Raw genomic sequence first — 24,783 nt, 5'->3', positions numbered from 1 at the left:
GTTTTTTTGACAGGCAGAGTGGACAGTGAGAGAGACAGACAGAGAGAAAGGTCTTCCTTTTTGCCATTGGTTCACCCCCCAATGGCCGCTGCGGCCTGCGCACCACGCTGATCCGAAGCCAGGAGCCAGGTGCTTCTCCTGGTCTCCCATGGGGTGCAGGGCCCAAGCACTTGGGCCATCCTCCACTGCACTCCCTGGCCACAGCAGAGAGCTGGCCTGGAAGAGGACAGAATCCGGTGCCCCGACTGGGACTAGAACCCGGTGTACTGGCACCACAAGGCGGAGGATTAGCCTAAGTTTTGAGACTTCTACATAAGTGGGCTCATAGAGGATGTCATCCTTTTCCGTTTGACTTCTTTCACTTGGAGTAAATATTCTGAGATTCTCCCACAATGCACCTGTGAATGGTTCCGCCCATCTTAGGGTTGCATTCCATTCTCCCACAATGCACCTGTGAGTGGTTCTTCCCATCTTAGGGTTGCATTCCATTAAGTAAATGAGCCAGTTTGTTTATTTCACCTGTTGATGGGCATTTGGGTCATGTCCAGCTTTTGCCTCTTAAAAATGAAGCCAATTTTGCTAAAGTCCCACGTTTGAGGCTAGAAGGCGGTAAAGGCTATCAGGAATGGTAGTGGACACCAACACTCTACTCTTGCTCGACATTTTCTGTTTTTTGAGTTACAGAGAGGCGGGGAGAGAGAGAAATCTTCTATCCACTGGTTCACTCCCCAAATGGCTGCAGTGGCCAGGGTGAGGCCAGGCCAAATCCAGGAGCCAGGAGCTTCTTCCAGGTCTCCCACATGAGTGCAGGAGCCCAAGCACCTGGGCCATCCTCCACTGCCTTCCCAGGCTATTAACAGGGAGCTGCATCAGAGCAGCCGGGACTCGAACCAGTGCCCACATGGGATGCTGGGCTGCAGATGGAGCTTAGCCCACTTTTTCACAATGCCGGCCCCATCGGCACTGTTTGAATCAAGGGAGATAAAAGTTATGGGGCAGGTGCTGGGTGTAGCATCCCACATCCCTAGGTTTGAGTCAATTCCCACTGCCTGATTTCTGCTAATGTGCACCTGGGAGGCGGTGGGTGACAGTCCAAGTGGTTGGGTCCCCGGCTCACCTGGGAGACCTGGATTGAGTTCCTGGTTCCAGCATTTGGCCTGGCTCAGCTCCAGCTGTTGAGGGTACTTGGGAGTAGACCAGTGGGTGGGAGATCTCTCTCTCCCTCTCTCTCCCTCTCTCTCCCTCTCTCTCCCTCTCTCTCTCTCTCCCTTTCTCCCTCCCTCCCTCCCTCCCTCCCTTTCTCACTCTCTCTCCCTCTCTCTCTCTCTCCCTCTCTCTCCCTCTCTCTCCCTCTCTCTCCCTCTCTCTCCCTCTCTCTCCCTCCCTCTCCATCTCTCTCCATCTCTCCCTCTCTCTCCCTCTCTCTCTCCCTTTCTCCCTCCCTCCCTCCCTTGCAAATAAATAACCAGTTTCTTTCCTATGGAATCTGTGATGATGATGTTTTTGCAGTCCTTTCTCATTTAACGTCAATCTCGTTCACGGTCATAGTCTGGACTCTCACTGAGTTCCATAGTCAGGAATTCCTGTGGAGAGGCTGGTATTTGACACAGAGGTTTAGAAGCTGCCTGCGATTGCCCGTAAGTGCCTGGGGTTCAAGTCTCAACTCTGATCCCCATTCCGGCATCCTGGGAGGCAGCAGGTGCCAGCTCAGGTAATTGAGTCCGTGCCACTCACGTGGGTGACCTGGACTGACTCTCCAGCTCCCAGCGTGGACATCTGCAGAGTGACCCCACATATGAAATAGAGGAATTGATTTTTTTTAAATTTAGATTTTAAAAAAAGGTATACCTTTCTCTCTGTCTCTCTCTCTCTAACTCTGCCTGTCAAAAAAAAAAAAAAAAAACTGGTATAATGAACAAATAGGTGCCCGACACTGGAGACTCCCGAGTGAAGCACGGACCCGGGTCTCGGGAGTGAGTCACCCAGACGAGGTGTGGAAAGCGCATAGCCCGGCTAAGTGTGCTGAGGTCAGTGTCAGTGGGGAGGACCCAGGGGAAGAAGAGACAGGACCGGGGCCGGCGCTGTGGTGCAGCGGGTTTACACCCTGGCCTGAAGCACTGGCATCCCATATGGGCACCGGTTCGAGACCCTGCTGCTCCACTTCCCATCCAGCTCTTTGCTATCGCCTGGGAAGGCAGTGGAAGATGGCCCATGTCCCTGGGCCCCTGCACCCACGTGGGAGACCTGGAGGAAGCTCCTGGCTTTGGATCGGCTCAGCTCCAGCCATTGTGGCCAATTGGGGAGTGAACCATCGGATGGAAGACCTCTCTCGCTGCCTCTCATCTCTCTGTGTAACTCTGATTTTCAAATAAATAATTAAATGTTTTTAAAAAAGAAGAGACATGACCCCAGCAACCAGGGCCAAAGCTCCCTCCTTTCTTGTAGCTACATTAAAAAAAAATCAACTTGGGGTAAAAAACAAACCAGAGTGAATTCAAGCAATAATTCACCGGGGTATCAGAAAAATCAAGAGACAGTAAGCGGGGGGCCTGAGCAGCTATTGGTTAAGGGTCCAGAACATGGACGCCCAGGGTGGGCAGGGCCCGCACAGCTCAAGCTGCAGCGAAACGGGCTCAGCTGAGACTGGCGGACCTGTCTGCAACATTTGGTAAGGGACAGTGCGCTGAGGGAACTCCCCCAAACCTGGCTGCTGGCTTGGAGACCTCGGCAGGGCCCTACCGTCCGAGGCTTGCTCAGACTGCGGACCCCGTGGGCCCCTGGGAATGTGGCTGGTCCCGGGGCCTGGGGGGTGATGGCTCTCAACATGCCAGACACCTGTCCCGCAGGGGATGGAGTGGGGCCACCCTGCCGGTCCTGACCGTCACCAGCACCTGTGGCATTGAGTGTGCTGGATGGGTGTTTCACAGGCAGCACATCTAGGGTCCCATCCCTATTCAGTCTCTTACGGAAAACCTCACGCACGCACTGCGTTCCTGTGTTTGTCCAGGACTTACCTTTGATGTGTTGGGACGCAGCTGCCTGCTCATCAGACCTTTGCCGAGGTGGGCGAGGTGAGCCTGGCCAGCCTGGGAGCCGCTGGGTGGCCGGGCGGGACGCACGCACCTGCAACACAGCCCCACACGTGTGACCACGGGCGCTCCCCCTTCTCGTGAACTGCCTGCGTTGTGGTCATGGTGACACTCCGCACATAATTGACTTATTCTAATTCAGTGCAGTGAACATGCAAAGGAAGAATGATCCGACAGTCGCCCCAGATTAGGAAGTAGGTGGCGACTGCCAGCTATTCTGCCGGGCGAGTTCTGCAGCCCCTGGGACAGCCGCTTTGTGACGGACTCCCAAGAGATGTCGCCTATGAAACTGACATGTCAGCGGTCACATGTGTGGAGCCACGGGGCTCAGACACTGCGGACACACACAGACACACCCTGGAGAGGACAGTGCAGGGCTCCCAGGTCTCGCAGCAGTTACTAACGTAAGGCTGGGAGAAAACACATCAGCACCTTCCCTATTTAAGTATTGAACGGCAAATAGTTTGAAGGGAAAGTCAAAGGGGCACTGGCCCGTCAGAAATTAAAAAAAGAAACCGAGCAAACTGAAAAGCCCTGCGTCTCAGCGTCCAGAAAACCTGCGCTGTCTTTGGCGAGGCGAATGAGGCGACGTGGTTGGCGGCACAGCCCCCCGGCCACCGCGCCTTGGAGCAACGATGCCCCGACCCCAGGTACCTTAGCTTCTCAAAGGTGGTCTTCTTGTTTGTGAACAGCAGTCGGACCAAGGTCTTCCTTTTGAGGTAAACCACAAACCCAGCGGCGAGAAGGCACAGGATGGTCGCCAGGATTGCTATGGTTAAGCCTTGGTTATCTGAAACAGAGCACATGTGACTCATGGAAGCAGGCCGTTACGATGAGAAATGGGGGGATCAAATTGTGACATTTATGGCGGAGCGAACTTTGAAGGAGCAGAGAGGGAGGGGGCTCACCCCTGAATGGTGGTCTCATAAACTGGTCTACTTCAAAGGTCGTGCGCGAGCTTCCGGTCATGCTGCCATCACGCAGACCAGTCTGGGGCTTGCTACGCAGGAAGAGCCTGGTGGGAGGGACCAGGGTGGGCCACACAGGCTCCCGACATGTGACAGCAGCCGTGGCAGGAAGGGACAGGCAGCCAACGCACATCTCATCAGAATCAAGGCGAATCCCAGCTAAAACCTTCGCAGCCCTCATCTCAATTGTGCAACTCCCAGCCCCTGCCTCTCATTCTTCAGTGGTAGGCTTGGCTTTGTCACTTTGTATATTTTTAAGAGGAGACTTATTTCTGGGCATCTCAAATTAGTAAGAAAAAGAAAACTACAGGGCTTAAACAAAATGCTCAATTTTCTTGGTCATGTTTGGGTCTTTTTTTTTTTTTTTTAAAGGTTTTATTTATTTGACAGAGAGAGAGAGAGAGAGAGAGAGAAAGGTATTCCCTCCATTGGTTCACTCCTCAAGTGGCCACAATGGCTAGAGTTGCACCCATCTGAAGCCAGGAGCCAGGTGCTTCCTCCTGGTCTCCCATGGGGTGCAGGGCCCAAGCACTTGGGCCATCCTCCGCTGCACTCCCTGGCCACAGCAGAGAGCTGGCCTGGAAGAGGGGCAGCCGGGACAGAACCCGATACCCATATGGGATGCCGGCACTGCAGGCAGAGGATTAACCTACTGCATCACAGTGCTGGCTCCATCTTGGTCATGTTAGGTTCTTAAAAATCAGCCACTGGAGGCAAAACCCTCTCTCTGGAGACGTTTGTCTCGACGATAAAAATCAGCATGTTGGTGATTTGATGCCATTTGTCGAGGACGTCTAAGGGACCTCTCAAGGCGTGGGAAGGGAGGGGGCATCGAGCCTCAGCCTGGCCTGGCTACAGCCGTGTCAGAGGCAGACACCCAGGGGCACAGCTGGGCGACCGTGCAGTTTCACCTGAACTTGGATCTCTGTCCAAGCACCTCACTTTGCAGCCATGACCAGGGTGTGCTTCACGTAGTGGGTGCACAGATGGCCTTGTAGGCTGCTGGGGCTGAGTGAGGGTGACGGAAGTCACCCAGTTCCAACCCCCAACCCTGACCTCCCGACTCAGCTGTGCAGCAACCCCCACTGTGGGGGAGCAAGACCTGCACCCCAGTCTCTGGACTGCACTGCCCAACACCCCCAGGGATGTGTCCCAGCCCAAGGAGGACAATCAACATACATCAGCCAGGATTCCCTGCTGGCGTTCCTGGACTCGTGGGTAAAACGTCACTCAGACTCCAGCCAGCTATCACAGGGCCAGGCTCTGGCTAGAGTTCTGTTGTCTCACGACACAGCTGTCTAAAAAGTGGGCAGCAAAAGTCTTGGTTCCCTAAAATCAGCCGGGAAGTCTCACCCTGATCGGTTTACACAATCAGACATTTGCTGCCCCTGCTCCCCCCACTCAGCTGGCTGTTTCCACGGCTGCCTGGTTCTGCTAAGGGAGCCCATCCACCAAGCTGCTCAGGCCCCAGCCTCGGGCGGTGCTGTGGTCCACGGCTTTCATCATCAGAAGGAGCATTGAGCACCGCGTCCTGGGATCAGCCTTCTACGTCCCCTCCTGGGCCAAACTCCTCGTCTTAGCCCACCCTGCAGATCCCAATAGGTGGCAGCTCCTGCCCATGGGGCGTGCACCGTCCCCCGGGGGCCCTCCACCCCGCCTGGCCCCTGTGGCCAGGTTGCACATGCTTTACCACGTCTCCGCAGGACCCAGAGCTCCTTGTTAATGAGCAGCTGGAAGCCAAGGCCCTGCCACCTTTGGGTGCTCTGTGCTGGACGCCGCATTCCAGTATTCGGTTGTTGCAGCGAGAGCACGGCGGCCAAGGCTGAGCTGTCACTGAGGCCAGGGGACGAGCTCCAGCGAGGCTGGAGAGCAGTGGGGACAGCTGGGCACAGGTCAGGCCTGTGCACACCTGTCGCCTGTGTGAGTGGTGTGGGGTGGCAGCTGCACCAAGCACAGCCCCTGCTTCCCCACCACTGCGATGGACGCTCACCAACAAGGCAAGGCTTGGCCATCCTTTTCCTGCGTGGGCCAGGAAGAGCCATAACCTGGAGCTGCAGGGAGCGAGGGAGAGGCGCCCGCGTGGCCACGCAAGGCCCGTCCTGGTTCTCTGCACAGACGTGCCTGGTGTGGCCTGGCCCCGCAGACTGGTGTTGTGTCTGTTGTCATGGCGATGATGGCAGAGCCAGGATTCAAGTCTGCCAATGACAGCAGGCCTTGGGGACGAGTGAGGCGACGCCAGGCCCTCCGTGGTTCTGAGCTGCACTCCCGGCCGGCTCTGCCTCTGTTTACCTTGCTTCTCTCACTTTCCAAGCCATGTCTTTTCAGGCTGGCCCCTTAACTGCCCGGCGGGAGCTCTGAGACAGTCGCACTGTGCTAGGAGCCCACACCTGGAGAGGCGAGCCAAGAGTGCAAGCACCGCTCCCGTTGACAGCCTCCCCCGGGTAGGCCGGAGCCCTGTCTCCGTCTTAGCTGTGCGGCTTTGGGCGAGTTACTCCACATTCCTGAGCCGCAGGCCCTTTATTATTATTATTTTTTTTTGACAGGCAGAGTGGACAGTGAGAGAGAGAGAGAGAAAGGTCTTCCTTTGCTGTTGGTTCACCCTCCAATGGCCGCTGCGGCCAGCGCACCGCGCTGATCCGAAGGCAGGAGCCAGGTGCTTCTCCTGGTCTCCCATGGGGTGCAGGGCCCAAGCACTTGGGCCATCCTCCACTGCACTCCCTGGCCACAGCAGAGAGCTGGCCTGGAAGAGGGGCAACGGGGACAGAATCCAGCGCCCCGACCAGGACTAGAACCCGGTGTGCCGGCGCCGCAAGGCGGAGGATTAGCCGAGTGAGCCGCGGCGCTGGCCTTCCGCAGACCCTTTAGATGTGAAGAAAGCACTGGTTTGATCTGGGTGTCAGATACGGCACAGGGGACAACAGGCACCTGCGTGGCTTAGTGCCGCGCCTGCACCTGAGCCAGCTGCCGTGCTGGTACCTTCCTGAGCAGGGCTGTCACTCTGGGCGAGTTCAAGGGCGTTCAGTCCACACCCCAGACCCCAGCACACGGAGGCCTCTGTTGCGCTGATGCAGTTTTTACCCTCAGCAGTTTGCTGTAGAAATTGCCCCAGCTGAGAACGGCCAAGCAGCCACTGGACCAAAGCCCAGAGCAAGGAGCCTTGGGAGAGACTGGGCAAAGACGGGAGAGGGCTTGGAAACCGGGAGAGGGCACAGGCCGTCAGCCCCACGCAGGGCCTCCACGGGGTTTCCTGCTGTTGGGGCTGCACCTGCACCCACACTGTCGGCCACCACGCCCACCTGGAGCTCAGCATGCACCCAGGGACGCTGGGTCCTCACTGACCTGCTTGCCGGATGGGGCCACTGTCCGTGCTTCCTCCAAAGCCAAACTTGTCACAGAAGGGAGGCGCCCAATGGGCCTCGCAGTGGCAGTTCTTCCTGTTGTTGCACACCTTTCGGGGTGAAGAGATGGGGGAGGCAGCGTTAGGGCTTCCTCGGGTAGGGCAGAGCTGAGTCTCTGAGCCCCAGTCAAGTGCCATGGCACGAGCAAGGGCACTGTGGCCAGAGCCCTCCCCTGGCATGCACGGATCCAGGCTCAGTATATTTCACCATGAGAAGGATGAGCCCCAACACAGCTCCACCCAGGGGAGACCGGGCCCAAGGCTGAGGTGGCAACCGTCGCCTGTCGGCAGCCCTGCAGGGGACAAAGGAGGATTCCTAGGGCTGTCCGTCCCTTCTGGCTCTGCCCCTCTCCTGGCTTCCCCCTGGCCTGCTTTTTCCCTCCTGGAAGCCCTCACTGTCTGACCATGATGGCCTTGTGTCAGAGCCCCAAGGCACCGCGGGACCTATGGCCTCCAGGCCCACACTGGCCACCTTCAGCAGGGCAGCACAGAGAGGCCAACCTGGCAAGATCTGAGGTTGGACCTGCACTTCCTGACATCCACAAAGGCAGTGAGGCTTGGACAGTGCAGTCCAAAACCAGCTGCTTCCTTCTTGCCGTCCCCAGCTCCCTCATGGAACAAGATGGCGGCTCTGGCTGGCAAGCGAGGGGTGCCAGGAAGCAGGAGTGGGGTGATGACGGACCGAGGGTTACTGACGGGGCCTCTCCCCGACCTGCTGGACTAGCACAGGCACAAACGGAACATGAGCCCGAAGACCAGAGGATGCTGTTTCCATGACAACCAGGGTGCATCCTTTGGTGATACGCATAAAGGCAAGGCATCTAAAAAGCAGTCCGGCCACAGGGAGTGGGTGGGAATCCGGTGGGAGCCACGGGCCCTGCACGCAACTGGCCAATTGCACCTCTGGGTGTTTTTATACGAGAAAGTCAGCGCAGAACCACAGACACGAAGCCAACCCGAGGCCGTGGCGCTGCATCCAGTTATCGGTGCCATGTCCACCTGAACAGATTACGGAGGTTTGGAGTCCACATCCCGCTGTGACAGTTCCCTGTTCTCGCTGGCATTTTTTGATCAATCCCGACAGTCAGGATTAATTGGAAAATCCCGGGTACTTCCAAAAGTTCATGGAAAATGGAGCAAAAATTTTATTTTGGTGCAAAAGGATTTTGAAATCCATGCCTTGTTTTTGTCCATAACCTGCATCTCCCTGAACATTTCAAAGACCCCTGGTTTTTCAATGAAGATGAAGTGAAGCCAAATTAATTAGCCTGTGGCGTAGCCTGTGCTGAGTCTGTTTCCTGGGAGATGGTGCCATTGATGTACACCCACTGGGTGCACGCACCAGCCCTCACGGCCTCCCACTGCACCGGGCACTTGCCAGCCTTTTACAACCATGGTAAGCAGGGAAGTCACAGCCAGAACCTCAATGCAGGTGCTACTGGGACACCCGGACCAGGTGCACGGCCGGCTGCTCCACCTGCCTGGGGAGTGTGGCCTTGCCTCTCCCCCACGCAGAGGGGTGTGAGGAGCCCAGCACCCCGACTCGGGGCCTGACGTCTGTCAGTGAAACGCCAGCGCGCTATCCGAGGGCTGGGCGAGTTTGCCTCTCCCGGCTGTTAGAAACCTGGATTCAGTGAAGACACAGAGACCTGCTGTTGTGGCACAGCGGGTAAGGCCGCTACCTTCAGCCTGCCGGCATCCCACATGGGCACAGGTTCCAGCCCCGGCTGCTCCACTTTGGACCCAGCTCCCTGCAAACGCTCCTGGGAAGGCAGCAGAGGATGGCCCAAGTGCTTGGGCCCCTGCACCCATGTGGGAGACCTCAAAGAAGCTCGTGGCTTCAGATCAGCTCAGTTCTGGCCACTGCAGCCATTTGGGGAGTGAACCAGCAGACAGAAGATCTCTCTTTCTCTCTCTCCCTCTCTCTCTGTCTCTTCCTCTGAGTAACTCTTTCAAGTGGATAAAAAAATCTTAAAAAACAGGGCTGTGATGTCGTGAGTCAGCTGCACTTGTGGCCATCACCCCACTGGGGGGCACAGTAGGGCGCCATGTTGGAACGTGGGCCAGCGCGTGCGAGCTTTAGAAAGAGAATCCGGAGCCTGAGCCTTGCAGAAAAGGTTTCAGGACAAAGCCCTGGCAGGGATGACCAAGGTCAAGTCCATCAGGAAGAATAAATTACTCTTTAAACAATTAAAGTTGTCTTCCCCCTAAGGAGTCTCCGGGTTGAAACAGTGGCCTGCTTCGAACCCGCTGGGTGGGATTTCAAGACCGTGTGGCGAGGACAGTCCGCCGGCCTTGTTTTAATTTCTTTGGGGAACAGTTCAGCTCAGAAACACATCCGCGCGGCGGCGGCAGGGACAGTGCTGCCCAAATCCCAGTGTGCAATCTTCTTCGGGAAGGAGGGCTAATTTTAAAATTACTTTGAAGATGACAAAATTCTTTTTAGAAGTCACAGAATGTTAATTTAAAAGATAATTACTGCTCAATCTGATTTTCTTTGTGAAATAAAAATGACATTTCGCACACTATGTAAAGGTCAAAGAAAATGAATGTCTTCAGAAAAAATCCCGAGCAGACACTGGCCGCTGTAGTTTTAAAAAGCCGTGGGTTGTAAAAACCTTTGCTGAACGCGTGAGCTGTGGCGTAGCTGGCTGCCCACACGGAGGCGGCCGGCTACTTACCCCTCTGCCGTGGCACCGCCTCGCACACTCGTGAACACCGAAGACGCTGACGTTCTGACACCGCCGATTGAGGCAGATCTGAGAGAGAACACAGCAAACATCTCAGCGCCTCTGAAAGCACACGCCAGCACACACCACACACACACAACACGCACACACATGCCAACACACACACAAAACACGCAAACACACGCAAGCACACACCACACACACAACACACACACACAAACACGCAAACACATGCAAGCACACACCACATGCACACACACATGCCAGCATACACACAAACACGCAAACACATACAAGCACACAGATAACATAAATACGCACATGTATGCACACACAACACACATGTCAGCATACACACAAAACATGCAAACACACGCAAGCACACACCACACACACATGCCAGCACAGACACAAAACACACAAACACACACAGCACACACAACAAAGAGCACAAAACACAGATAACATAAATGCGCACATGTATGCACACACACGTGCACACACACATGCAAACACACGCATGTGCGCACACATGGGGAAACGGGAGCAAGCCACGGAAGCTGGAGGAGACGGCTTTCTGGCTCAGCACAGCAGCAGCGCCATCGCGCGTTTTGTTCAGCTCCGCCGCGGGCCTCACTGCGACTCCAAACTCAGGGCACTCGGGCACCGTCAGCGTGAACATTCACACTTTCAGGCGTTTTACGTGGTTGTAGTCGATCCCAAATGATGGATTTTCTCCCGACTCTCGTTTGGAGCGTGCAGTGACGTCCACATTCTGGAGCGTCTGTCTTCTCTCCACGAGACGGGCCAGACCCCTCCCTGGGGCCCGTACGACTCCTGGACCCCAGACTCTTTCGAGGGAGCTCTCCCACGACAGGGACTGGCAGTGTCACCAGTGCAGGACCCAGTGCAGCCACAGAAGCGCTGGGCGGAGGAGAGCCAACGGCCCTGTGGTCTCCACCTCAGCTCCACAGAGACGGGCACCTGCCGGGCCGCCCTGGGCTCCTGTCAAAGCTGCACGACACAGTCCAGACGGTGGGGACCAGGCCCTTCTCTCAGACGTCACAAACGAGTGGAGTCAAAGGACGAAGAGCCCGGATTTTGAACACAGAAGCATTTTTTGCCAAGTAGGACTTTCCTACGGGGGAGGTCACTGCCTGCCCCTGAATGCCCTGTGGGAGAAGTGCCTGTCCCAGCGGCTCTGAGGAGCTGGTGGGATCCAGGCCGAGGGAAAGGCCACAGCCTGGCTGACACGGAAGTCGCCCAGGGTTGCAAGGCACACAGCACGGGCCTGAGAGGATTGCAGCGTGGCGGTGTGGTTCTCCTCCTCGACCCCAAGCGAGGCTGGAGACAGCCTTCAGAGATCAGCTGAGACCCCAGCTACACCTGGCTCAGGTGTCCAGACTCCAATTTAAAAATCAGGTGACATTCTAGCGTCAAGACGTGCAGAGAGGCCGTGAGGTCCAGGGGACGCCTAGCCTGTCCTGTGTTTCCTGTGCTATCCCACGCCCTCCAGGGACAGGCATGGGTGGCTCAGGCTGTTGGGGTACAGGGAGTGGGCGGGAGGAGAGTCCCTGCCCTTGGGATTCTGGGAGGGGAGACAGGCCTGGCCCTGTCCTGTCTTCTCGGTGACCCCCATGGTCCTGAGCGAATGCATGACCGTGCTGAAATTAGGGTCCTATGAAAGCACTTAGAGACACCTCTGAGACCTCAGACGCGGGAAGGACTCAGGAACACTACAGGGCCGGGAAGGCAAGCCTGATTCCCCACACCTGCATCTCGGGGCCAGCCTCGTCCCTGAGATGTATGGACTTAACCTTCCAAGTCGCAAAGGACTGGATCCAGAGACAAGCTCTGAGGAGTGGGTCGAGGAAGCGACCCAGCCCCGTAGCCCAGTGTTGATGGTGGCACCAGTGAGTGTTGGCCTCTTACTTTTCCATCTGCGCACTTGGTGCCGGCAAGCACCAGCCCCGGGTCCGGCATGTCATCGCCCAGGTACACGTGGGTCCCGCGGCAGAGAATCCGGCCACCTTCTTGCAGTGGGATATTTGTTTCTATGGAAACTGCATTGGTCCCGATGACCGGCCGACTGGCACCTCCTTGGCACTGGATTTTTCCGCACTTAGCATCTCTGGAAGGATGAGAACCAACAATTCCCAAGCAGAACAGGTGGGGGCCGAGCCCAGGCCACGTGGGAAGGGCACAGCCACGCCGCCGTCAGGCCGTGCAGATCGCCTACCTCGGCTCGCACTTGGCGAAGGAGCTCTCGGAGTCTTTGCCGCAGTTGCCGTAGGGGTCCCCGGCAGAGTTGACCCTCTCGAAGCAGATCCCGGGGGCGGGCTTGGCACCTGGAACAGAAGCAAAGTGGCACCTGCAGCTCCTGCGAGCTTTTCTTTGAACACCGGGATTTTAGATTCGGAGGAGTCACACCCGGTGTCTCCACTGAGGCCGGTGGAGCCTCCAGCATCGACAGCCAGTGTCCTCTCTGGGCTCAGCCCAAGGCCAAGCACACATCTCGCAGCACCTGCTCTTTGGGCCTGCTATCCAGGGCTCCTGTGGAACCAGACCCGGCCTGGGGCAGCAGGTGGCTGGCTGGCTGCCAAGAAGAGGGAGCTTGCTCACCTGTTAACAACCTACACAGCCCCGTGAGGAAATGCAAACTGGGGTAGCCTCCAGAGAGTGTGGGGGGAGGAGACAGAGAGTGAGCGAGGGGGAGAGGGAGGGAGAGGGATGGAGAGGGAGAGAGATAGAGGGAGGGAGGGAGGGAGGGAAAGAGGGGAGGAGGAAGGGAGGGAGACAGAAAGACCAACAGAGAGAGAGGGAGGGAGGGAGAGGGAGAAAGGAGAGAGAGGGAGGGAGGGAGAGAGGGAGGGAGACAGAGAGAGAGGGAGGGAGAGGGAGAGAAGAGAGAGAGGGAGGGAGAGTGAGGGAGAGGGAGGGAGAGGGAGAGAGAGGGAGGGAGGGAGGGAGACAGACAGAGAGAGAGGGAGGGAGGGAGGGAGGGAGGGAAAGAGGGGAGGAGGAAGGGAGGGAGACAGAGGGAGAGGGAGAAAGGAGAGAGAGGAAGAGAGAGGGAGGGAGGGAGGGAAGTGTGGGGCGGGGAAGGGGATGCAGCTGGGGTCTGTAGTGCCAGCTCCGGAGGGCTCTGGAGTCCCAGGGTAGTGGTGTCTGTTGGAGACCAGGAGCATGTGAGGAAACCACACTACATCCTTCAGAACCACGCCTGCCTATGCTGTGGTCTCCGCCTCCCTCCCCTCACACCTTGGCATCTTGTTTGGGCATCGCCTCTCCTATCGCTTCCTTCCTGAGCCCAGCTCTGGGAGAGCTGCGTCTGCCTTTGAAAAGGGACCAACCAGGTGAAGGGAAGGCCCTCCTCCTCCCGGGGAACAGCAATGCGCTCATTGCTAACTTCACCTTTAACCTGTGCCCAAGTCCTCCCTATCAGCCACTCACAGACACGATCATCTCATTCCACCAAGAGAGAGAAACTCCACCCAACACCACGCACCTCGCTGCACGAGGCGAGCACCGTGCCCCGCCACACACCAAGGCCCTGAGCCACCCCGGCCCGCACCTCTCATTTTTGTTTTTAGGACCACTTTGGAGAGGCTCCCCCAAACTGCTTTTACAGGGGCAGTAGCCCAAACTAGAGCTGGTTTTCTGTCATGAAGACGGCAAGGACTCTTCGTCACAGCCGCCGCTTTTCCTCCATCAGTTGGCCATCCCTTTGCTCACAGTGGGGCTGCACTGCGGACATCCCCAGCTTTGGCCTGGGGTGGCGCTGATTGGAGAGTAAGGGATGGGGGTGGGGGTGCGGGTGCTGGTGGGGAATGGGGGAGGGAGCCTCACACGGAACCTGCACGTTGTCCTTAAGTCACTCCTGCTTGGGTCCTTATAACCAAGGTTCGTGGCTCCAGCTGATCAAAGCAGTTAGGGGAACCTGGCATCTAACACTGCAACAGTTGTGTGTCTTCATGGACTCTGGGTATTTATCGCTTGCCTGGCTAGCTCTGTCTCCTTCCGGTCACCCACCCTGGTCTTTCCGTCCGTCTCTCCGACCATCTGTCATGTTGTGGCCCTCAGTCACACATGTGTGTTTATTCATCCCTATTGTTCAGCTGGGGGTAGTACAGCGGTGTCCAAGTTGGACAGAACCCCTGATGGTTTGAAAATTGCAAGAAATGGAAAACAAATGAATGTTTTTCTGAAGCCCAATGTTGGGAAGTGCACAAAGGGAGAAACGGAGTAAGGGGCGTGTTTTACGAATGCTGACCAGGGAGAAAATCTTAGAGAGGTCAGGGCTGAATCCCACCACTGGATCCTATCAGTGGTGCTACAGGGTAGGTCTCATTATCTGTTCTACGGACAAGAAAACCGGGACTTAGGAGGATACGTGTGTTGCTTCAGTTGGCGTCGCTATCAAGGGCAGGGCTGGAGGGTGGATGTCGCTCCCCGTCTTCGTGGAGGAACGACACTAAACCCTGCGCTGTTCTTTCGTCTGCTCGGCCCTCCCCGGGTTTGCTGCTGGTTCTTCCCGGGTTGGCTACTGTCCCTTCCACCTCCGTGGAAGGGCGGTTCCCCCTGGCCACTTTCCCCACTTCCGCAGAGGAGCGGCACACCGCCGGCCGGCTCTCTCGGGGGCTGCACAGGCGTTCCCCTTAGATGTTCCCTTTAGATGTTCCTGGTGCATGCCGTCTCTCTCCTCCTTTATAGTCCTCCTCTGCCAATCCCAACTCGGCTGCCCACACGCCGAGTACGCTGCTCTCCTCCAATCAGGAGCAAGTCCTACAGTTCATTGGCTGAACTGGAGGCAGCTGTGCAGAAGCTGTTTTCTCCTCTCCCAGCGCCATATTGTGGGAGAGCAGATGCATAGAATAAGTCTTAATTCCAGTAACTTAGTCCAGTCCGAGTTGCTCCCCACAGGTGGAGCCCTGCAGAGCCTTCCTGTGGAGGGTCTGGGTTCCACACCAGGCCTTAGACCCAGTGCCACAGCCCAGGCCACCCCAGGTTCCACGGACATGGGACACGGTGCTGCAGCTGCACACTGAGGGGCTGATAAAGCGATGCAGGAAAAGGACTCGCTCCCTCGTCCCCTGCTTGAGAACAGCAGGTCCGGGCAGAACAGCACCTGCCAGGGGGGCACAGTCCCAGGACATGGGGCCACTCTGCTGCTGGGTAGGGAGTCATCCTCCCCAACCCAAAGTCCTCCCCCCTGGGGAACTGTGGCCACTCACAACACTCCGCTGCACAACGTCAACCTGCCCCGTGAGGAGTTTTCTCCTTATTGGGAGCTAGAAAGAGATTTCTGTGCAGGTTCTGAGATTGGAGCTCGCACACAGTTCAGGGGCAATGGGGAGCACTGGGTGAGGGTGGGCTAGGGAGAGCCGAGGGGAGGGGAGAGGAGAGGCAAGAGATGGGACTAGGTGGGGCTGTGAGAGCAGGGCCCACGACGAGGAAGATCGGGCCGGCTCACTCGCTCTGCCTCGCCTCATGCTGCCCTCCACCGTGCTCTGACGACGCAGGAAGGACCCCCTCCCCGCCAGACAGGTGCTCTGCTCTCTGCTCTCGCCTCCAGATCAGTGAGTCAAGGAGCCCTCCGCTCCTCCTAAGTGAACCAGTGCGCGGTGTCCAGTCACAGATAAGAAGCGCCAAGAGATCAGACACAAGAGGGATGGGACATCCTGCAAAGGTAGCAGCAGAGCAAAAGGGAAACCCGACACACAAACCCCGATCGCAGGGGCTCAAAGTGTGATAGGAAATCCAGCAGAGACGGAAGCACCTTGGCGGAGAACACACCGGGTCACGGCCGGAGAACCACAGGCAGAACACACGGGCCCCTGGGAGACGGTGCCAGGCTCAGTTTTAGCTCCCAGAAGTCCGCAGTGTGGCGTTGGGACTGGCACCATGGCGCTGTGGGTTAACCCTCCGCCTGCGGCGCCAGCATCTCATATGGGCGCCAGGTTCTAGTCCCAGCTGCTCCTCTTCCAGGCCAGCTCTCTGCTGTGGCCCAGGAATACAGTGGAGGATGGCCCAAGTACTTGGGCCCTGCACCCGCATGGGAGACCGGGAAGAGGCTCCTGGCTCCTGGCTTTGGATTGGCGCAGCTCCAGCTGTTGCGGCCATCCGGGGAGTGAACCAACGGATGCAAGACCTTTCTCTCTGTCTCTACCTATCACAGTCTGTAACTCTACCTCTCAAATGAGTAAATAAAATCTAAAAAAACCCAAAAAACCAAAAAAACAGGTGGGCACAAGATGCAGCGACGTACGCACTCTCAGGGCCATCAAACAGCAGTCGTGGTAACGGAAGCCCCACACCTGCACTTCAGGGGCGCTGCCATTGCCCAAAGGCCAAGTCCCACGGAGAGATGTAGGGCCATTTGGAATCTTTTTACCAACACGAGTGGCAGTCAAGTCTTAGGATACGTTGGCAACTAACGCTGCTGAGAAATTCTGAAAATCCACATTTTAATGAAGAAATGTTGCCTTTTCATTTTACTCTGCCTCATCCTGGAACAATTTTACTCAGACGCTTTGTTTCCCTTTTGTCTCAAAGTGATTTCGCTTCCCGCAGGGTGCCCCCTGCACTTCTCCTTGCCCTGATGTTGGCTTACGGTCCCGTGGGACGCTGTCGTGAGCACCTGCTCCTGCCTGTGATGCTGTCACCAGGAGCCACTCCCAGCAGAGGGACAGGTGAATTTTGTTTTTCTATTTGCTCAGTGGGCGTGTATTTTTGCTTTCTACAACCTAATCACCTATTCTGTTGCTTGTCAAAGAGATATTTTAAAAGCTCTTTTACCAGAAGAACCAAAAATAGAGGCAGGAAGTCATATCCCTAGGAGTAATAATTAAACACATGACAAGTGAACTTGTCTTTTTGAGGTCAGTGGACCACCATAAGCCTCCTAATTCAGGATGCAAAGGCGTTCGTGACCCACACAGTGTCTCTCCCACGGGGCTGTGGCATTCGGAAGAGGTGGCCGGGAGACTGAGGCGTCAGTGCACTGCTCTCTCCGAGGAGTCATCCTGGGGAAGCCGTGTCTTCCAGGTGGGTTTGTGAGGGACGAAGGGTTACCGAACGTTAACGGCTCTGGCGATGCCTCCCCACATTTGGTCTTCACACTCGGTGGCCACGGCGCAGGCTTGGAAGAGCGAGGGCTTGGGGCGCAGCACCGCGCAGGCTGATGGGGTGTGGGCCTGAGGCACCACAGAACCTCGTTAGGTGAGCTCAAGTCTGCTTGCTCCGCTGCAAAGTGGCGACACGGATACCACCTGGCTCCCAGGTGCCGGGCCAGTGAGTGGGGGGCAGAGCCCTGGCACGGCGCAGGGTCTCAGGAGCCCATGGTTGTGGGGAAGGCTGCCATGAAGCCCAGGGCAGGGAGGCTGTGGCTCCCGGACTCGTCCTTGACCTTGCTCACAGCACGCGGCGTATGCGTCGTGTTCACGAGCGTCAGTGGGACGTCCACCTGTCGGCCTCACAGATTGCAGTCTCCGGGGCCCGACTCTCCAAGAAAAACCAGCGAGGACTGTCGGGGGGCCGGCAACCGCAGGAAATGTGGAGGAAGAATGAGAGCGCTCCACTGCTGATGCGCGGCCCGGGCCGGCCACGGTTAATGAGGCGCAGCAATGACACGCTCGCCACAGCGGGGCAGGGCCGGGTCCTGGCTGCACGAGCTGCATAAAGCCGGGGACAGGGCAGACACCTGTCCTCCCTGTGGACTCAGCAGCATCGCACCGTAACCCTGTCATGCGAGTGATCCATGAAGGGAGAGCTCCCCCGACGGCACCCGTGGTCAGTCTCGGTGGGAGAGGTCTGCCTTCTCCACCCTCAAGCTCTCAGGGACTTCCAGCAGCACCCTGAGCCCATGGGTGCCTGAACTTGGTGGTGGTCGGGGGAGGCAGGCAGCGGGGAGGAGGGCAGAGCGTGGAGCCAGGGCCCTGTCTACAATGCTTGTTGGCTAAAATTTCCTGCCTTTGGAGTCTTCAGGTCTGGATGCGAAATCTCTCCTGAGAAACGTGGATACGGAAAGGTCAAGGAGAGGGGACTGGGTGTGGGACACAGGGGGGAAGATGCCCCTGGGGTGCCCACCTCCCATACGGGAGTGCCTGGTTCCAGTCTCAGCTGCTCCGTGCTTCTAATCCAGCTTCCTGGTACCTGCCCCGGTGGGCAGCAGGTGTTGCCTAAAGTACTTGGGTCCCTGCCACCCACACAGGAGACCTGGATTGAGCTCTGGGCTCCCAGCTTTGGCCCAGCCCGACCCTGGCTGTTGTGGGCATCCGAGGAGTGTAACTGCAGATGGGAAATCTGTTTGCCTTTCAAATGAATTAAAATCACAAAAAAGTTGCACAAATACAAAAGGTGAGGAGGATTAAAAGGAATCCAACTTACATGGACACAGTGGTTGGAAGAGGCCCAGTTCACAACACGGCTGTGCTGCACCTTCCTCCGATTTCAGGTTGCAGGATGGTGCCAGAGTCCTGGGCCACTTCCTGGGGCCAGCAGTGCCCAGCACCCTCAGTGCTGCTCTGGCTCCACCCCTCCTGGGCGGGGTCTCGCCTTACAGGAGAGCCTGTGCAGGGGGAGGGGTTTCCTCTGCTGGTCTGGCACAACAATAGAGTTGGTGAGAACGCACTGTGGTGTGGGAGACATGAGCTCGCTTGAGTGCTTTGTCCACTGTGTCTCCCACATGCCCCTTACTCATGGGAAATTATTTCATATGGTCCAGGGGGGCTACTTCCCGACTCGATGCTGGCAACACACACATCAGGCTCGATCCTAGCCAATCAGAGCAGTCCATCCTGTAGGCTATGTGATGGTCAATGCTGGGTGCAGGGCCAAAGCCAGGTCAGTCCGTGTCTCCCTCTGAACTGGACGAGGTTCCAGGGCTGCCGTGTCCCTCAGGGCCTCCCCGCGTGGCTCCCTTCCCATGAGGCCAGGCCCCACCTGTCCTCTCCTGGAACCCACCACACTTGCTTTTGTCTCTGACGGTGAAGGACCCGGCCTGGCTGTGCAAACCCCTGTGTGCGGAGCAGGTGGGGTCCGAGGAGGAATGAGTGAAAAACCAGGTGGGAAAGCCCAGGGCGTCCCCAGTGCCCCCCAAGGAAGGCGTCCGGGACCAAGGCCACCTTCCCTGCTCTCTGGATTTTTACTTTTTCCTTAACATGAACGTTTCTGTGCCATTTTGCTGCCCAGAGGGATCAACTGTCATTCCCTCAACTGTAGTCAGACCAAGGAGACTCCAAGCAGGGAAGGTACATGGGGGTTGGCATTGACCTTGGGAGCAGACACAGCTCCGGCCTTAGAAGAAAACATCATTGAGGGAAAATGGATTCAGAGGCACAAGTTTCTGGCACGTGACTGCCTGGTCCCAGGTCGGCAGTGGTGTTTCGTGGCTTTGAGTGCGTCAGCGCCATCTGCATTGAGCTCAGACGTCAGCGAAGTCAACGTGGAACTGTCTGATGTTACTGGGACAGAGTGGGGCCCTCGGCTGCTGCCCCCGACCCGTCTCCACCAAGACTCAAGATTTCACAACTCCCTCTCGGGAAGAACGCCCGTGGTTCTCTCATCCCTGCCCCAGGACAGCAGTCAAAAGTCTGAATTCTCAGTAACGAACACTCAGAAGCGCTGCCGCTATCAAAGATAGAATTTCGCCTTTCAGAGGGGATTCTGGCATCCCACTGTATTTCACAATTATAGGAAGTGACGGAGTTTAACCACCAGCTTTATCTTCAGATGGTATAACTGACTGTTGTGCTCATAGTGTGGAAGTCCCCAGTGTCATTATGTCTTCTGAAAGAGACATGATGGCATCTCCAATGAAGCCCACAATTTACTCAATCTAATCTTTTACTTAAAATGACTGCATTATGCAAATGCACTTCTCCAGTTCAGTCAAATCAGCCCCGCCTCCCTTCTGTCACCGACTTCTCAGCCCCTGTCCCTGAGACAAAGGCATTGCGGCGAGCACCCGGGCTTGTCCAGGTCTCCCATCTCTTTCCTCCAAGTCAGCGTCTGCTTCCATCAGAAACTGAAACCCGAATGCGCACACCTGAAGGGACATTTTCCTGTCTCAAACAACAGGCCTCTCCTTTCCACCTGCACCCACGGGAGTTGTAGGGGTTTCGCGAATGCACCGCCCCAGGTGGATCCCAACGAGCCAAGCTCACAGGAACCAGCCTTGCAGATAAACACCGAATACCTACCAGCCCAGAACATGTGGCTGGCTCACACTGCATAAGTCCGAGGACCCTGGAGTCTGGTGAGCGACACACGACAGAAAACTAATATACGTCAGGGCTTCCCCAACGCAACTGGTTTATGGCCTTAGACACGTGGTTATCTCCAAGTAATGGTTTCAGTAACCACGCGAGTGATTCTGACAAACCACCCTGGTGAAGCCGACGTGCTGCCTAGCGAGACAGATGCAGCTGGCACTGCACAAGCAAGAAAGGTCACATCACACGGGCAGACAATCTCTGTGGCTATGAAGACCGACCGGGACAAAGAACGCTACACTCAAGCTGTCCAGTCTGAGCTGCAGATAACAGGTATGGGTTTGACAGCAGCACACGAGGTCTTGAGATACAAGATTTGAGGCAGAAAGATCCGTTGAAAGAAACTGAACTGCCAGCCAGCAAGAGCACTGCCCACAACAAGAACAACTAGAAAAACAAACAAACGCACCCAAAACTCCAAAGGTATTCTCCAAGTGTCCTTGCCAGCGGGGCGTCGCAGGCATATGTTTTGAATTTTCTATCCTTTTCTTTGTAGGCAGATTTGGAAGTAGGATTATTTTATTGAAATACAATGCTGGGTCGAGAAAAGCCCATTGCTAAAAGGGATCGTTAGTCGGAAGGAAGGGCTCCATCCGGTCAGGACGGGCAGCCAGATCTGCAGACGGAGTAACGGACATCCTGCGTGTCACTGGAGGATTCCAGATGGCTCAACGGCTCGGCCAGGTCCCCGGGCCAGCAGAGCAGGAACTGGATGACTCCTGGGCTCTGAGTAACCATACTTCCCTGGAGGCAAACGTGGCCACAACCCAGAGCACTCCCTGAGGGGCGGGGAGAAGAAATACTGCACACGCATGCTGACAACAAGTTTTCCTTCCCTGAATCATGAAACGCTAATTCAAACCAACCACTGTCACAAAGCATTAGAAGGCGTTCTCGCCCCAGTGCGTCTGGCTGGCCGGGGAGCCTGGCGGAAGCAGCCGCCCCTGCCCCCGGACCGCGCCTGTCCCGGGAGGCTGCAAGGATGGAGGCAGATCCCGACTGTGCGCCAGGTCTGGGTGAGAGCACACGGGGGCTGTGGGAAGTGTCACTCCAGCAGGACCGGGGCCCGTGAGCCAGCCTCTTACACAGAGCAGGCCTGCAGGGAGTTGTGGGGGTCCGGGGACACGGACAGACAAGGGTTCTGGTCTCCAAGTCCTAGACCAGTGCTACACACACAGAACCACCTGCAGTGTGTGCTGCTCCCACTTCCCTACCTCCACCTGCTTCCTCTCTCACCCCAGCAAGAGGGGCAGATCCGCCCTCATCTACAAAGCCTGGTTTCTGCCCCGTCCAGCCCACCATATGGTGCCTGGGGTCCTGTCACAGCCCCTTTCACAAGGCCCAGGATTTGGGCATCTTGGTCCCTGGTTTGTGAGCACCTGTGGTCACAGAGTTTGGGTGCACAGAGTTTGCAGGGCCCTACACACGGAATATCCTGCAGACTATAGACTGTAGGATTGGCCAGAGGATGGCAGTAGCCCCACGGGGTAGGTAGACCGCTGTGCCCATTTGACAGATGAGGCCTAATGTGGCGAGCAGTTTGCTGATGTCACCCTGCTAGTAAGCTTCAGCCCCAGCCCAGAGGGTCCACACCCTCGCCTGGAACCTGGAACCATGCACCTTACATGATGACGGGATTACGTGAGAGACAGAATGGGGACATGGGCCTGGGTGATCCGGCAGGCCCTGTGACATCATGAGGCCTACGGAAGAGGCGGGTCAGAGGGTCAGAGGGAGACAGAGGGTGGAAAATGCTGGACGAAGGGGCCAAGGAACACAGTGGCTGCTGGAAACTGGAAAGGCACGATCCTGGCTGCTTGGGGAGGACCAGCCGATGAGATCATAACCACCAGCCCTGGTCACGGTGCACTGAGGGCCTGCAGCCAGGGGAGTCCCTCGGGGGCAGAGAGAACTGTGCGTTTCCAGCTGAGCTCACTTGGACACGGGGCCAGGTGTCACCATGCAGCAGGGCACTGAAGAACACGGTCGCTCCCCAAAGCTCCTGGTGCCGCGAGTGCTCTGGCCCAGAGTGCTCCTTGGAAAGAAGCCATCATGGCGCTTGTAACTCAAGAAGGGACCATTATTGCCTCCGAGAAGGGCTGGGCAGGGGACCGCCACTGGGGATGCTTCCAGCTGTACGGATCTGGCCAGCGGCTGCAGCCGTCCCAAAGTGACCTCCGTCACTAAGCCCCGTCAAGCCCACATGGCCGTCTGCCTGCCCAGTGCTCGTCATGGCCACAACGGTGCCGTCCCCCAACCCACTGTCTAGAGCACCGCATGGCCCAGCAGGCCAGGGTCGAGGGCGAGGCAGCGCCAAAGACAAAGTGCCCAGGGCCCAGAGCCCCTCAGTACACCTGCTTGCGTGTGTGCACCTGGGGAGCATCGAGGCAGCTCCTCTGGGGTCGCTGTGACCTTGCTGCTCTTGCTCTGCTAGGGAGCTGCAAGGTCAAGGTGAAGCACTGGCTGCTGGGGAAGGGGCTCCAGGCAGGTGCCCAGCTCCGGAAACACCTGTCCTTGCGACCTGTGCTTGGTCCTTGCTTCCACGTCACAGGTAAGACCCAAGCTCCGACATCCGGTCAGCATTTCCCATCACAGCTGGCCTCCCTGCTCACTCCGGAGCCGTGTACCTCACCGCAAACAACGGACAAATGTCTGCACTGCCCCCCCCCCCCCCGCAGCCCCTGCCCCGGGCCCGGCTGACCACACTGGCCTCGCTGGCGCCACTGGACTCTCTGGCCAAGACTGAGGTCGGCCCTGTGGCCAGCAGGAGGGGGAGCAAGCCAAGGGGCGGGGCTACACTGCAGCAGGGGAAGTGAGAGAGCACAAGATGGGGCAGGGGCCTCCATTCGGGGAAAGGACCCCCCAGGGGCTTCACAGCCTGAATCCCGGGAGCTGGAGACAGGCAGAAAATCACAAGTGGTTCCCGGGATGCCCTCCCAGGCTCTGGATTTCTGGCCCCAAAGATGGAGCCGTGGAGGAGAGACACTCAGGGGACTGGTTCTCCTCACTCTGGCCTGTGGGCATCTGGAACCTGCATTCAAGACCTGCCCCTTCAGGGTGTTGTGTGCAGTGGGAGCAGTGCGTGGGTACTGGGTCACAATGGCCTGGGTTCGAATCCCAGCCTCGTGACCTGGGGAAACGGACTTCTGGCCTCAGAGCTGGAGCCTCATGGTCATAATCCCCAGCTCAGGGGTCACTGGACGGTTACCAGAGACAAGGCATGCCAAGCACACAGCCCAGGGCCCTGCCCCAGCCCCAGAAAGCAGTGAACAACGACAGGTGGCCTCTTGGGTGAGCCGGCCACTGCGCCCTGGCCACCTTCCCCCAGGTGCCTTTCCGGAAACGCACACCAAATCCGTCACTGCCTTTGCATCAGACGGCGTCCAGGCTGTCGCACACCTCCCCACGTGCCCTGAGCTCCGCCACCCAGGCTCTCATCCCGCTGTCCTCCCACTCACAGAAGCCCTCCCGGTTCCTCTCTCTGCCACCCCTAGCCCTTGACGGGGCCTGGTCTGAGCTCAAAGCTGGGTCACCATGACCTGAGTGTGGTGGGACTGTCCGTCCATCTGTGTGGGCAAAAGCACATGGAGGATTCACATTGAGCTCAAGAGCCGGCTCCAGGCAGCGTCCCCCTTCTGCCACTCTGCCCAGCGTGGTCCTGGCTCCACCCCCCCAACCTGCCCAGGTGGAAACAGCACGGCCTCCCTGTTCCACCGCCCCAAGCCTGCCTGCACCCCACCTACCTGGTCCCCAGAGCGTGACGCACTGCTGTTCGTGGGTCTGGCAGATGCCGTTGTAGCAGTAGCCGTCCACGCCCTGGCACGGGTGCCCGTCGTGCAGGTACACGTTGGCCGGGCAGTGAGGACCGGTCCCCGTGCAGAACTCCGGGAGGTCACAGGAGTTGCTGGAGCCCCTGCACGCCGTCCCCGCAGGCTTCAGCTGAAAGCAGAGGGTCGGTTATGCTCAACTCCTACGGGAGAGGCGGAGGCGGCCCCAGCGGCACCCCCAGGGCGCCACGGGAAGGGGTGGGGTCGCTTCCACAGCACAGAGAGCTCACGACTCCGTGGTCTCGCTCCGTCCCTTCATCCTGCACTGACCCAAGAGCAGCCTCTTTTTAGTCTCAGGCAGCAGCAGGGTCTCTGATGAGCGGATGAGCGGGTTGCTGGTACCTGAGCCCTCCGGGGAAGGGGAGGGAGGGACGGGGTGGCTGCTGGGCTGGGGAGTCTTAAGGGGAAGCTCTGTGGTTGCCAACACTGCCACATTCCTAAGCGGACATTCCCACCGCAGGGTTGGCATTAACAAAACTACTTCCCAGGCCACAATCAACATAGCACCGTTACTTTGTCGCCCAACCCTGGAACCTCC

General features: G+C 57.5%; 1 protein-coding gene across 2 annotated transcripts in view; it reads right to left on the bottom strand.

The window, feature by feature from the left end:
- Positions 1-24,783, bottom strand: part of ADAM12 (ADAM metallopeptidase domain 12) — a 322,789-nt gene that overhangs the window by 20,116 nt on the left and 277,890 nt on the right. For both annotated transcript variants that reach the window (XM_008274836.4, XM_008274835.4), the window contains exons 14-20: positions 24,162-24,357; positions 12,384-12,492; positions 12,077-12,275; positions 10,136-10,213; positions 7,397-7,505; positions 3,744-3,879; positions 3,015-3,123 (exon numbers count right to left, since the gene is read on the bottom strand). In XM_008274836.4, coding sequence (XP_008273058.2) covers positions 3,015-3,123; positions 3,744-3,879; positions 7,397-7,505; positions 10,136-10,213; positions 12,077-12,275; positions 12,384-12,492; positions 24,162-24,357 — 936 coding nt within the window. The remainder of the gene's footprint in view (positions 1-3,014; positions 3,124-3,743; positions 3,880-7,396; positions 7,506-10,135; positions 10,214-12,076; positions 12,276-12,383; positions 12,493-24,161; positions 24,358-24,783) is intronic.

The sequence above is a fragment of the Oryctolagus cuniculus genome, chromosome 15 (genome assembly GCF_964237555.1).
Source record: "Oryctolagus cuniculus chromosome 15, mOryCun1.1, whole genome shotgun sequence".
NCBI classification, from domain to species: domain Eukaryota; kingdom Metazoa; phylum Chordata; class Mammalia; order Lagomorpha; family Leporidae; genus Oryctolagus; species Oryctolagus cuniculus.
The sequence above is the reverse complement of the archived record's forward strand: the minus strand, read 5'-3'. Positions and strand labels throughout refer to the sequence as shown.